Raw genomic sequence first — 13,631 nt, 5'->3', positions numbered from 1 at the left:
TTTATTTACACGTTGTTCATAGTTTACCTAACTATATGTGTAACAAAAGAGCTTGATGAAAAATGATCAGTCTATGTTCTCCACATTTGTTCAATTATGAAATATAAATATAATTTAATTCAATGATCATCTCCTATACAAATACACCATACAAAACTAATTTAACATAATTAATATAATTTTAATATTTTATACAATTTGCACAATGTAACATTGGGTAGTTTAGATCTACTTTCCGGTTTTAATAACGATGTCACTGAAAAGGTAATAACATAATTATAATAATAGTATAAAAATAGTATCTTTAAAAAAAGTAAGGAACTCACAGATTGTTTGATGATCTATTTTATGAGGTATGTCATAAAATACGAAATACGAGCACATTTTTCGTAACGATATTGTATCACCTCGAATATTTCCAGTGGTTAGATAAGATTTAATATATGGTGTTAACTCTGTAACACAAAAGATTAGAATATCAAGAATGTAAAAAGGTCGAAGCGAGTAAAGAAAATGTAATAATTACCACGCTCCCAGCTATCCATAATAAAGGAAATTTTCTGCTGTATTGCAAGTACACTCTCTGTGCTAAGCAATGGATTTTTATTATCTGTATAATGTTTCTTTAACATATGAGATGAAACAAGTTTTATTTGCCATATAGACAAACTGTTCGGTTCTTTTTCTGCAATCTCTAAACTTTTTATCAAATTCATCCATAAGGGAAGAAGACTCACTTTATCTTTTATCACACATTCGTAAACAATTATAGCAAACGTGTGTAGAAATTGTTCTTCGAATTCCGACATATCAGAATACTGCGTTTCATGTATATAACTAATATCTTTTAAATCAGACGATAGATCTGCAATTTCCATTTTTTCATTACAAGAATTTGATTGTCCATTCCAACTACCACTAATTTTTTCAGATGTATCACTTAAGCTTTGAGTTAGATATCCAGAACTGCTTTTACCTAAACTACCACAAGATTGCGTTTTCAATGTATTTTCGTTTTTAATCTTCTCTTTTTTAGGCCACTGTAGAAAGTACTTCACTATATTTAAAACAGTTTTGTCATTTGTGAAAGAAGTCACACATTCAGGACGAGCCGCCCATGCAATAACATTTTCTGTTGTTAATGTCTGAGCAATTAAACTTCGGAAACCCTATAATAAACAATAATAAATGTTAGTATATCCATAGATTGCAGATTATTTCTTGTAACAAATTAATAATTACGTGAGGATCTTCTATGTATGGTAAGCAGCCAGCTCTTTGTTTCACACTTAAGGATTCGCAGTTTTTAAGCATATTCTCTAGTTGCTGCCAATTGTGACCCTTTTCAAAAACGATTTCCCAATACCGATCATCCTTTAGTTCAAGCTTCCTCATGTTACACAACTGCGGTAGTAAACACGGGGCTTGAAGGACTAAATCTTGTCCTTCAGCTTCTTTTCCCGATTCAAAAGTTAAATGTACCGTCGCGTAGCAATACTGACCACTGTCGATGTCTCTCGGTAAAATAACGCGTGGTTCAGCAGCTAACACGTACAAATGTCGTAGTGCCTGTAAATGATATCTACAAACAATCAATTAAATAAATTATTAGATAAGAAAATTAATTTCCATAAATGAGTAGATTTTACACCGACCTATTATCATTGCTGTGCGTTGGAAACTTTGGGAAAAGAGAAATTATAAGAGCAGCCACTGCACTGGGACTGTTGGAAAGAGTATATTTTCCTCCTCCAATGAAAAGAAGGCCAAGAGCCATATGTGTTGCTAAATGAGATCCATATGTAACAACACTACTTGCTGGCCCCACTCGAGTCCTTATATGTCGACATATTCTCATAATCTATATCATAAAGAAAAAAAAAAAAATTAAGAAACAATTAAGGGTGCTAAAAAATAGAACTATTAAATATACCTCCAAGTTTCCTGTTCCTGCCATTACAACAGCAGCAGAAAGTAAAGTAACATTCAAACACGTTTCGATAGTTGATTTCCCTGCTAATTCAGCGATGGTTTTATGGGACAACGCCGTAAACATTTGAGCATAATTGTACAAGGTTTTGAAAGCATCCTTATTAGCAGTGCCGGCATACTTTAAGCCTAGAGCCATGCAGGCACCAGCAATTATATTACAGTAGGCTTGGCTATAATTTAATTAATATTGATTGGTATAAAAAATAATATTATATTACGTACATTTGATGTACTTACTTCATGGTTTCTAAATCCACGCTTTGCGCTATTTCAGAAGTTGGTTTTTGTAATCTATATTTATAAACGATATTAGGAACATGACTGGAAACCCAAGATTTTGTTGGTTCAATTTCATTCCACAGGATAAGTGACTTAGCTAATATTCTCAATAACAAGAAATCAGGTCGTACGAAATCTAATAGATATTGAGTATCAGGTGCTTGCATCCATTCTGCTACTGCTTTATTCCCGGTATTGAAATACATAAGACCTAAGGCTATAGTTGCTCCTGGACTCGTCACGTCGATGTTTATAGAATCACCTTCTCTTATTTGATAACTAAAATTATTTGTAACAAAAGAATGAATAAAAACTATAGAAGTTTGGATTTTAGAATGAATGTATTTACCTAGGTGATTTGTATTTGTCTTTTTGTGCACCAGTAAAAGGTCTAACATGTCCACCGACCATGTAATAATGTAAAGTATCTGGTATATTGGCTAAGTCCGACCCACTTCCATATCCTAAGACTACCAAACCTAATGCCAATCCTGCTGCTAAGGAATACGATTCTCTATCCACGCAATTTTCATTTCTGGACCTGGTGGCCTGCCTAAATATTTTGAATTATTTAGATATTATAATAACTACATATGTATAATAATCATAGCTGATTTTATATAGTTACCAATTTCTGATAACAAAGCATGTGAAATGTGCCTGTGAGCAGTTCCTTGATATACCAGACCAACTCCCATCAATGCAGCAACTTGAACATTTTGCTGAACGTTCAGTTCAATACTAGTTGGCGGTAACAATGTTTCCACGTGCAGAGATAGAAGTTTAGTCATTGATACGTTCATTGTACCACGATGAGTTGCTGATAATCCTAGCAAAGGCCAACGCTAGTGGCTTCATGACACTCGACTAGATATTCGTACATGCTAAAAGGCGCCAAGTTCTTTAGATGGCCATTTAAACCAAGAGCCATTAAAAATCCTGAATGTTCGATACCGAACTCTCCTTGTTGTTGCTTATTATATACTATCCATGTCGAATCAATGTTTGACGCATCTGGATGAATGCGAAGACCTGCAGCTACACCATTATGAAATAATGGCCATAAATTCATGTTTGGAGGGACGTCTATGTGAGCTAATTCTATAGTAGTCCCACGAGGAGGTGCTTTTCCTATAAATATAATAATAATATTTTATAACTGTCAGAGAATTGTATAAATATAAATACCATTTCATTCGTACCAGTTAAACAAAGTCGAGGGATCGGTAATTGTTCTGTGATAATAGGAGTAGAAGTTCTGAGAGTAAACATTCCTCTAGCTACTGGAAGCGCCATTGTTCTCGTGCACAGTGCATGTAAGTGCTTCTCCTGTTCTTCTATAAATTCATGATCACTTACATCTGGTCTTTGTATTATAGCTATTCTTACTGGCTTTGATGAATTCAGAAGTTTTCGAACTTCTGCTATTCTATGATCTTTATTGAATCTTAATTTCAATACAGCATCATCAAACTCCATGCCATCATCTTGTTCAGGATCTTTGATTGAATAATTTTTTCCTTCATTTTCTATGTGTTGATTTGACGTAGTAGATTTTATGTGTTTGTCTAATACAGCCAAATCTTGACGATCTACTAATTCATATGCCTGCATCGGCCAATTTGAGGGAGGTCGTTCTCTACATCTGTACATTATATCTTTTAACACTAATGATATACCGGTAGGTAACGTTTCAAGATCCTTTTTATTCATACCTAAATGAAACTTATTATAAGTTTTAATTCTAATATAACATTGATAATATTTAAGATGGATAAAAACTTACCCATTTCATGATACAATAATACTATTCTATCTTTTGTAGGATGTTCGACCCTTTTTAATATTTCCTTTTCATACTTATTTCCACCTTCTTGAAAGTCTATTCGACTTCCAATTGACATTATATGTTTCACAAATTTATCAATTTCCAATGTATTAACTTTATTTTCATTTGCTATGAGTGCCATTAAGTAAACTATATTCTTTGTTTTAGGATTTACTTGGCTCAAGTAAGGGAATGGTGCTACCTCCACATGATTTAATAAATTATTTAATGTTTCAAATATATTCGGTGGTTTCGACGATATATAATTTGGCATGGTAATTTTTTGTAAATCTGCTTCTTTGATTTGAGATGTAAAATTTAATTGACATATTGATGGAAAATCGAGAAAATAATGATGGGTGTACATATCAAATCTTAAGTCTGAGCTTAATTGATAAAGCAATTGTGCAAGTAAAGGTAAGCTTTCTGACATTACACAGTTTAACTTTAATTCTTCGTACAAAAGATGCAAAGAAAATAAAACAAGTGGAAAATATGGAAACAGAATAGATTGTACATTTATTTTTCCTGCACTATTTGATTCCACGGCGTTTGGTACCGGCATCTGAAACGTGCTTGAAGTTTTTTGAAGGCCAAGTATATTTGAAAGGAAAGTCTGGGAATTTCCATTTTTTACAAAACTAATCATGTACTTCCAATCGTCGCTAGATCCAGAATTATTTGTTTTCTGCTTTTTTGGCACTACCATAGGACTATTTCGTTCAGCAAATTGATCTTTCTCATGCTTTTGAATTAAATGTAATTTTTCTACTTCGTACCCCAATAATGTAAACAATACTATAAGAAAAAGGCACCATTCTTGTTCTGGCGAAAAATCTTGAGGTCCAGGGGCATTTCGAGCACCGTACCATTTTACTAGTAACTGCATTGCCAAGTCCTTTTGCAAAACACTTCTTAATGTTTGCAAACATTTAGTTACTGTGAAAAGTTATATAATTGACATATGTACAGTAGCCACATAAATATGTTTAACATATAATTATATTTACCTAAGGGTGATGTACTCGATGTCGGTAACGTTATCCGAAAGTAATTCTTACTTCCATGTTCTAAAGTAACTTTGTTCCCAACCGCTTCTTTCAGTACAAGAAAATTAGAGTCTACTAAAGAATTTTCTAAAAGAATAGGTGGTCTTGCACAATTATCACCTACAGGACTTAATAAATGTAATCCTTCTTCAAATTTAATATCATGAGAAGGAACATAATTTTGAGAGATCAATGAGCTTCGTCGTGGAAACGGAGAACCTAATTTATGATTATTACTAGATAAGAAGTAGTGGCATCCACTCAAATTGGGAAGTATTCCCGTTACATGTAACTTGCCAATGCAAGTTACACCAGAGTATAGTACCACTCCATTTGATAAATCCATTGTTGCTATCATATGTAAATTCTAAAACAAGTTAATTTATGTTATATTCATAGTATTGTAATCAAATATAATAAGAAGGATATTAATAAATACTAACTGGTACATTAACAGCATCTTTAGCTACAATACTTGTTACCATGCCGAAAATGATTTGTTGCTGTTTGTTAGTTTTCTCAAGTCTTACTAAATACAACTGAGATCTATATGGAACTAAATAACATAAATAACTTTGGCCTACGAGATCTGATGACAGGAAAACTTTAGACGCTCGACAAGACACGGCATCCCTTGAAGAAGACGAAAACGATTCATAAAGATAAAAGTGTAAAGAACAATTAACGCCGATAATATAATACTTACTTTGGAATTCCAACATTTTCAGTCCAAACATGATCAAGACAAATTTCAGGGTACAGAGGTTTACTTGGTATAACAACATCTTGTAACTGCATACTGTTGCAATTACCAAAAGGACTGTTTTGTGAATGACTTAAGGCAGTAGTCATAACTGCTTGATGTAACCTGCTGTGGTGGATAACCGAGCTACCTGGCACACCGAGTAAAGGTGAGAAAGCAGAATGAGTAGGAGATTGACAGCGCGAAATAGTTGCCATTGGACTTTGAGATCTAGAATGTTGTTGCTGTTGTTGAGAAGGTGATGGTCCCCCGGAACAAGTAGTAGTATAAGATGTTCGCGAGCTAAATGGACTGTGCGATACTCCTAAACCAATACTTAATTGTGGATTTGGTACTCCTAAGGAATAAACATGTTATTGTAAATTTTTATTTTTAAGATGAAGTTTATTGAATTATAGTTGCATAACTTACCAAATATGCTTAAATGTCCTTTATTTGTACAACTTTTGTTATGTGAAATATTATTTCCAATATTTAACGGAGATGCACTCATTGAATGATTAAAAATACTAGGTGTAGTGTCATTATTTCCACAAACTATCTGACATTCTTCTACTAAAGCTTTACGTATTTTATATACAGAATGCAACCCAGTCTTTGCATCGTATATCACAGCCAAGGATGGTTCAGAACTAGTAAATAGAATTTGTTGATTTGAGTCATACATATATGATATGTTTCCTGTAAATATTAATTGTAGATGTATATATTCAACATTTTAATTTCAAATGAAATAACGATTTATCAAATTTATGTCAGTACCGTGTTTAATAAGTACAGGACAAATTTCATCTAAAGGATGCATTAGAGAAAATGCCACTGGTAAATTAATATCATTATGCGATTGTAATCTATTTCCTTCTAGTGATGTGTATCTGCTTGTTTCATTCAGGGAAACTTGTGTTTTTTCCAACAAAATCCCATATTTTGTTGGCCATACAGCAGATACCTAAATCATAATCACATAATTAGTTTCTTACACTAAGATTATACATAAATTTCATTTTATTCAATGTGTTACCTGAAATTGTAAACTAGACACATAATCTTCTCCAGTTTTGCTAAATACTTTAAGGGTATATGAATCAATTAAGCAAATGCATTCAACTGATTCATCATCACTTTCCTCATCTTCCATTTCTTTGACTTTTGTTGATCGATCAGGTATATTAACATGAAATTTACACCATAGTGCATGTTTAATATCTGTTTCACAAGTGTAACTTGTTTGCAATACTCTAGTACTTTGATTGCCCTTTGAATGAATTGCAATTCTACCTGAACAATACAACTCTTCTTCACCACATGTATCATTTTCTCGTACAATCCAAAATTCTCTCTATACATGTAATTATTTAATGATATACTAAATATTAATAGATTTAAATACATAAGATTGATTAGTTTACCGGTAATCCTTCCGAGATATTTACACGACTAAATTTCTGTAACAGAATACTTTCTCCTTCTGTTTGATTACTTAAAGACTGCTGATTAACTATTGATTCAGGATGTCGTAAAATTGTCTGTCTTCCACCAGGAATATACTCCTTTAAAAAGAATACATTATACAATTATAACTATTTAAATAAATTAATCTGTCATCATTGAATCTTATCGTTTAGGGATACGTTAGTGTAACCTAAAGAACGTATCGCTTACCACCGGTTCTGAGGCGGCAATCATCTTCTCCCTAGTTTCATCCAGATTTGCAAGCTATGATTATTAAAGACTAAGAAAACAATATTACTTGATATTTATTTTAGACCGTCGTTTAAAAATGTTTTTGCAAATAAGATTTGACTAAATGGTGCGTCACCATGGACGTCGCCATATTCATATCAATATAAACTTTACACCACTGTGCGATTCGGAGCATTCGGTAGTTGTTGGTAAATATGGTAAATAGTTTAGCCCAAACGGCTAATCAGTTATTGTTGGTTTGAATATGTTGATGATATTCATTTAACAGTAATGTAATAAATAGTTCAGTAAGCAATTACATTTATAAATCAATTAGTTACCTTTCATTCGCATGCAAAATGTCTATTCCTGAAAATTTACGACGATCTTCTAGAATAAAAGCTCGCATTGAAGGTAATGTTAATAGTGAATAACAATTATATGTTATGATGATAGTCAGATTTTGAATAATGTATTATTTTAAATTGCAGAAGGAAAATGTATGAAATATGTGTCATTAAATAATGAAGATGAGAATTACATGTCAGATCTAACAAGTAAACTGAGAAATGAACTTGAAAATGTTGAAGAAATTGTACAGAAACCAGTTGGTAAGTTTTAATAAAATACTTTACCCAAATAATGTTAACTATGTTTGTGATTTTTAAACTATTAAAGCATGTATTGTGTATTTAGAATTGTTTTCAAACGACGATGTAAGTGGTAAGGCATTATATGGATTTCAAACACCTAGTAAAAAAAATGCTATGACACATAAAGCAAATCTATGTTCTACACCTGATAGTTCAAAGGAAGAGAAGCTTGAACCAAGAATTATTCTTGAGAAATTGGATTTAGTTGGCAACATACCATCGACAATAAATTCTAAAAAATTTGGTGCAAAACGTATGACTTTTATATAATTAATGTATAATGAAACATAGACTGTTTCAGTATCAATAATGTAATGTTATTAATTTTTGTTTTCAAATGAGTAGTTCCTGTTAATCGAAGATCTCCTTCTGGATTATCCTCAAGTGAAAGTGAAAGTGTATCAGATTCTACTGATTATGTACCATCCGATGATGATAATGAAAATGTATCAAGCCAAAGTGAAAATACTGAATCAAGTAATGATGAAACAGATGAAATTAAAACAAAAATTCAGAAACACAAATTTATGTTGCAATCAAACTTGTTGAGTACACCAAAAAGAGATACTAGGAGAAACAAACCTATGGTTATTCATAAAGATTTTGTAAGTAGAATGTTACATATATACCATGCAATTTAAGTAAATTATTTGTGATGATTTTTAATAATTTTAAAGCACTTAAAAACTGAAGAATATTTTGCAAAACAATCAGAAAAGGTAACCACATCCGATCGAACATTAGAACATTTACGTAACTCGCATTTAACAAAAGAAAAATTAGAAGAATTATTAGCAGATGAAAATTATGTATCTGTACAACATAAGAAACATATTTGTTCTTTGACAGAAAACTATACCTTGTTATTTCCTATGTGGTACTTTATTATGGAGTGAGTGTTAAATAAAATATTAAGGTATATAACATCCTACACACTTGAACTTTAAAATAATATCTTACTTTATGGTAGGCAGGGTTATACTGTGCTGCTTTATGGTTTAGGATCAAAAAGGTGCCTAATTAATGATTTTCACAGAAGTGTATCTCATCATCCATCATTGGTTGTGAATGGATTCTTCCCTAGCCTGACAATAAAGGATGTAAGTTGCTTAAATACAGTTTAAATATAAATATCTAAATGATAAAATAATTTATGCTACTATGTTTTAGATACTAAATGGTATAATCGTTGAGTTACTGGAATTAAATTGCCCTAGCAACACGAACGAATGTACAGATCTTATAGAAAACGTGTTAAAGAAAAATCCAATGGATAAACTTTTTTTGCTAATACATAATTTAGATGGTATAATGTTACGTTCAAATAAAGCTCAGGATATACTGTCTTGTCTTACAAGCATACCAAACCTTTGTGTTTTAGCGTCGATTGATCATATCAATGCACCATTATGTATGTTTAATTTTGCAATAATACTTCATTATATTTCTAATAATTATCACGTACCATTGCATTTGCAGTATGGGATCATAAAAAACGATCAAAATTTAATTTCTTTTGGTGGGATACAACAACATTTTTGCCTTATAAAGAAGAAACGTCTTACGAAGGTTCACTTTTGGTAAAACAAAGTGGAGCTCTTGCTTTATCATCTCTCCATAATGTTTTCCTTTCATTAACTTCCAATGCCAAATCAATATACATACTACTTGCCAAGTATCAACTCAGCAATAATACTAACGCTAATTTTACTGGTAATTAAAACTTTTTAACTTGGTGAAATGTTACAAAGTTCCATACAATTATTAACTTAACATTCATTTTTATCGACAGGAATGGCATTTAAAGATCTTTATCGAGCTGCTCGTGAAGGATTCCTCGTAAGCTCAGATTTAGCATTAAGAGCACAGTTGACTGAATTTATAGATCACAAATTAGTAAAGGTAAAACGCAACATTGATAGTGTTGAACATCTTATAATTCCGTTAAGTAATGGACTTTTAAAACAATTTTTAGAAGAACATGAATCGTGAAATTTTTATTGATCTATTATTATTTATTTTCTACTTTTATATCAGATAGAGTTAAAACAATAGTTTCTAAGAAAAAAGAATGCATTGTACAAAAAATAAAACAAAGAATCTAATAATTTTTTAAGAATCTAAATTATATATAAGTTCTTTATATTAGGCTTTAGAATACGAAGTATTTTAGGAGAAATTACAGGTGTTTGTAGAAATTTTTTTTTTTTTTAACCATAGAAAAGGTTTTTGGTGATTCTAAAAGTGATTCTAAAATTTTGAATTTCACTTTCTTTTTATTTTACGAGGATATACGGAGGAATACATAGAATATGATGGTATTATTTCAAATAAAGCGCCAGTGGTAACATTGTGTATTATGTTTTGCGTGTGATTATAACACGGCAGCCGGGTAGTGAATAGAACACAGTAACACACAGTAACATCAATGATGTCAGATACGTTAGATTGTAGGTAGTGTTACGCGTTAGCAAAAAGTTAAACGAGCGAAAGCTTGTTATACGCGCATTTACTTCATGATTCGATAGGTAATTATATTGTTCCAAATTGTTTCTTCTTGTGGTTTCGAGTCGAATAAAAAATAGAAAAATTATTAGTAGTGTATAAAACGTCTCGAAGATATAAAAGATACAATTGCACAACGTATTTAGTGTACAATTACCGGCTTGTTATTCGGTTACGCTTCAACCTAACCTAACTTTTCGTTATACATAGATATTTCAACGAGGTTATTCAATCGCGTTGAGATACTCGAACATTTTCTTGGTTACGAACAATGTCGTAAGTTTATTAAAAATGTTAGTGCGTGGGTATGTGTGTGTATATGCAGCATCGCGTGAATTGCAGTTCCGATTTGACATTGTAAACATGACGACTTGACCTTACAATGGCAAGTTGGACGACCTTGACTTTGGCAAGTATACAATGACCGAGTAGTTGCTTTTGTCGATTAGAATTAAATATTTTATAGTTTTGATAATACATTTGATAGAACTGTATGTCAGAAACGATTTATGGCTTGTAACAAGTTATAGCTATAAATTTAGATTGATTTTTTAAATGCACACATATCCTTTCGCTAAATATATGCATATATCTCAAGCATATAATCATTATCACTTTCCGCATCATCATTATTTTATTTGAAATTAAAAATAATGCTCATTTATTGTCAGAGCTTTTTCTTTTATATTTTAGTAAGTTTAGTAAGTTTATATTTAAACAAAGATATTTGAATTTTAATATTAGATGTTTTCTTTTGTTATAGATGATCCACAAGTACAGTTCCTATGGCATAGTGGTAGTTGCTCTGGTACTCATGTTTCGGTGAGTCATTTAATTCATATTTAATTTTATGATAAGATATCTTAATACTGACATTGATGTATCATACGATACGATACTTTATGTTTCTTTTAATATTGCTTTCTTTTAAATGGAACTTTCTCATACATTTTAAGCTATTAATTATTTTATTTATTGAAAATGATAAAACTTATTTATAGCTTTCTGTGATATGTTATCATTTTATGCAATCAGCCTATATACCTATGATTATCAGTATCATTAAAAAAAAGAAACTATTTACAAGACAACAGATTATTTTCTTATATAATCTACCATATTGTATGTTATATAAAAAAAAGGAACACGAAGACTAGAATATGGTCGTGTTCTTAAATTTTTTTTATGAATGTATACATATATGCGTTAATTTAAAATTTTTTTATATAAATACATACACATAATGTATTATATGTATATATAAAAGACAGTAATCATCTTTATCGACAGAATTGTCTTTATTGACGGTCCTTTGGAATTTCGCAATTTTACCGCTAGATAACGCTGGTGGCATTTTGTCTTTTGTAACGGTTTATTCTAGTCGGGGTTAGAGAGTTAATTTTTAAAAATATTTTGTAACAATTTACTAACGAGAAACAAGTGATATTGATATTTTGTGTTATTCCAAAGGACAGTGCGAGATTTTCCAATTATGACAGAAAGCTGTAACGTAAGTACGTGAAATTTGAATTAGTTATTTGTTAGTACGCATCATATTCTGTTCGATGTTAAACAACGTAATTATTCTAGATATTTATTCTAAAGCTTTACTGGTTAATTAGCCTGAGTTTCATATGATTTAAATACGAGTAATATTTATCATTTTCGTAAATTGCAAAGTCAAACGTCTATCACGAACGATGACTACGTAACTTAATGCACTCGTAATTATCCGTCATGAGTGTTTCATTTAATCACCCACCACGATTGCGTTCTATTAAGAACAAGATTAGATTTAAATGTAGAGCGATAACAGAATAATTAATGTTTATAACATTAGGGATATTGGTACGGGGTAAGGTTCGTTTTCGGTTTGCTTCATTTTTCTATCGCCTCGTGGCTAATATCACGTAACGAGGCCTATGCAGATTTCACTTTTCTCAAGACAAACCAATTTCACCGAGTGGTCTGTCCATTTCTTCTTCGATGGCCATTACCTTTTACTTTCCTACCAACTTATTTCGCGCGCGATGAACGTTAAGCGATATTTATCGCGAGTAAAAGGACAGTACAGAATTTATCATGCTTGGGTATATGTACCAGGATAAAAGCGTAATTTTGAGTTGATGAGATATTTGGACGAATGTATTATACATAACCAGAAATGAACAATAGAGGATGCTCTTTCAAGAAACGGATCATTTGAATTTAAGGGCAGCTCGTTGTCGAGGGAGGGGTGGGAGCTCTCGTGCAACGACACAAAGAGCATGCTCGTGAACGCTTAACCAATTTCCGCTTGTTTTACCAAAATCGAGGTCGTGGAGCCGTTAAGCGTCAAGGATCACTTACGATCATCAAGATTCTACGTGTATGACTCATGGAACTCTTTTTATCTCGACTATGATTCCTTCCATATGCGTCCTCGTCGTTGTTATACACACGCGTTCAAATATGTAATGTTCCATCGTATCGGTTAAGTATCTTCGCCTTCATCTTCGTGCAATGCTGGATCGAGAATTTCAATTTGATGATGACAATGATTCAGTAGTAACAGATTAGGGCATAGTGTGATTCGAAATGACAATTTTCACAGCTGAATTGTGCTGTACGTATTTCCAGGAGCGGTTAGCAAGCGTCCGTTTAATCGGGTATTCGGCTTCCTGATAAAACCGGTTCAATCGATAAAGCTCGGTGCTCCGTTCCGCGGAAAAGTTTGCTGCCTGTACCCGGTAGTCCCGGTGCATTTATCCGGATCTCGTCGGCTCCCGGTTCGAAGTGGAAACTCTAACCCCGCCACGACGACGACGACGACGACGACGACGACGACGACGACGACTGGGTGCTCGAGGGTGAACGCGCAACTTTACCAGACCCTGTCG

The 13,631-nt window shown here is 32.3% G+C and overlaps 2 protein-coding genes across 5 annotated transcripts in view; one reads left to right on the top strand and one right to left on the bottom strand.

Moving 5' to 3' along the window:
- Window positions 1-160: 160 nt before the first annotated feature.
- Window positions 161-7,677, bottom strand: LOC114877466 (anaphase-promoting complex subunit 1). The gene is given in 22 exon segments (XM_029190085.2): window positions 161-256; window positions 327-455; window positions 527-865; window positions 977-1,169; window positions 1,243-1,582; window positions 1,656-1,861; window positions 1,934-2,162; window positions 2,230-2,550; window positions 2,621-2,801; window positions 2,804-2,824; window positions 2,900-3,109; window positions 3,112-3,402; window positions 3,474-3,986; window positions 4,058-5,038; window positions 5,110-5,515; window positions 5,592-5,781; window positions 5,855-6,248; window positions 6,323-6,592; window positions 6,674-6,860; window positions 6,933-7,250; window positions 7,321-7,461; window positions 7,574-7,677. Coding segments are annotated over 22 exon segments (5,970 nt in total). The 5' UTR covers window positions 7,598-7,677; the 3' UTR covers window positions 161-170.
- Window positions 7,678-7,815: 138 nt separating this feature from the next.
- The window catches only part of LOC114877467 (speckle-type POZ protein), a 51,990-nt gene continuing 46,174 nt past the window's right edge, over window positions 7,816-13,631 (top strand). For 2 of the 4 annotated variants that reach the window (XM_029190088.2, XM_029190087.2), the window contains exons 1-10: window positions 7,820-8,008; window positions 8,086-8,205; window positions 8,291-8,500; window positions 8,593-8,852; window positions 8,925-9,139; window positions 9,218-9,347; window positions 9,418-9,658; window positions 9,727-9,960; window positions 10,040-10,149; window positions 11,516-11,574. In XM_029190088.2, coding sequence (XP_029045921.1) covers window positions 7,954-8,008; window positions 8,086-8,205; window positions 8,291-8,500; window positions 8,593-8,852; window positions 8,925-9,139; window positions 9,218-9,347; window positions 9,418-9,658; window positions 9,727-9,960; window positions 10,040-10,149; window positions 11,516-11,574 — 1,634 coding nt within the window. In that variant the 5' untranslated portion in view covers window positions 7,820-7,953. Of the gene's footprint in view, window positions 8,009-8,085; window positions 8,206-8,290; window positions 8,501-8,592; window positions 8,853-8,924; window positions 9,140-9,217; window positions 9,348-9,417; window positions 9,659-9,726; window positions 9,961-10,039; window positions 10,150-11,515; window positions 11,575-13,631 lie in introns of all 4 variants that reach the window. The other 2 variants (XM_029190086.2, XM_029190089.2) reach the window with 2 other exon arrangements.

Source organism: Osmia bicornis, chromosome 9 (assembly GCF_907164935.1).
Source record: "Osmia bicornis bicornis chromosome 9, iOsmBic2.1, whole genome shotgun sequence".
NCBI lineage: Eukaryota > Metazoa > Arthropoda > Insecta > Hymenoptera > Megachilidae > Osmia > Osmia bicornis.
The sequence above is the reverse complement of the archived record's forward strand: the minus strand, read 5'-3'. Positions and strand labels throughout refer to the sequence as shown.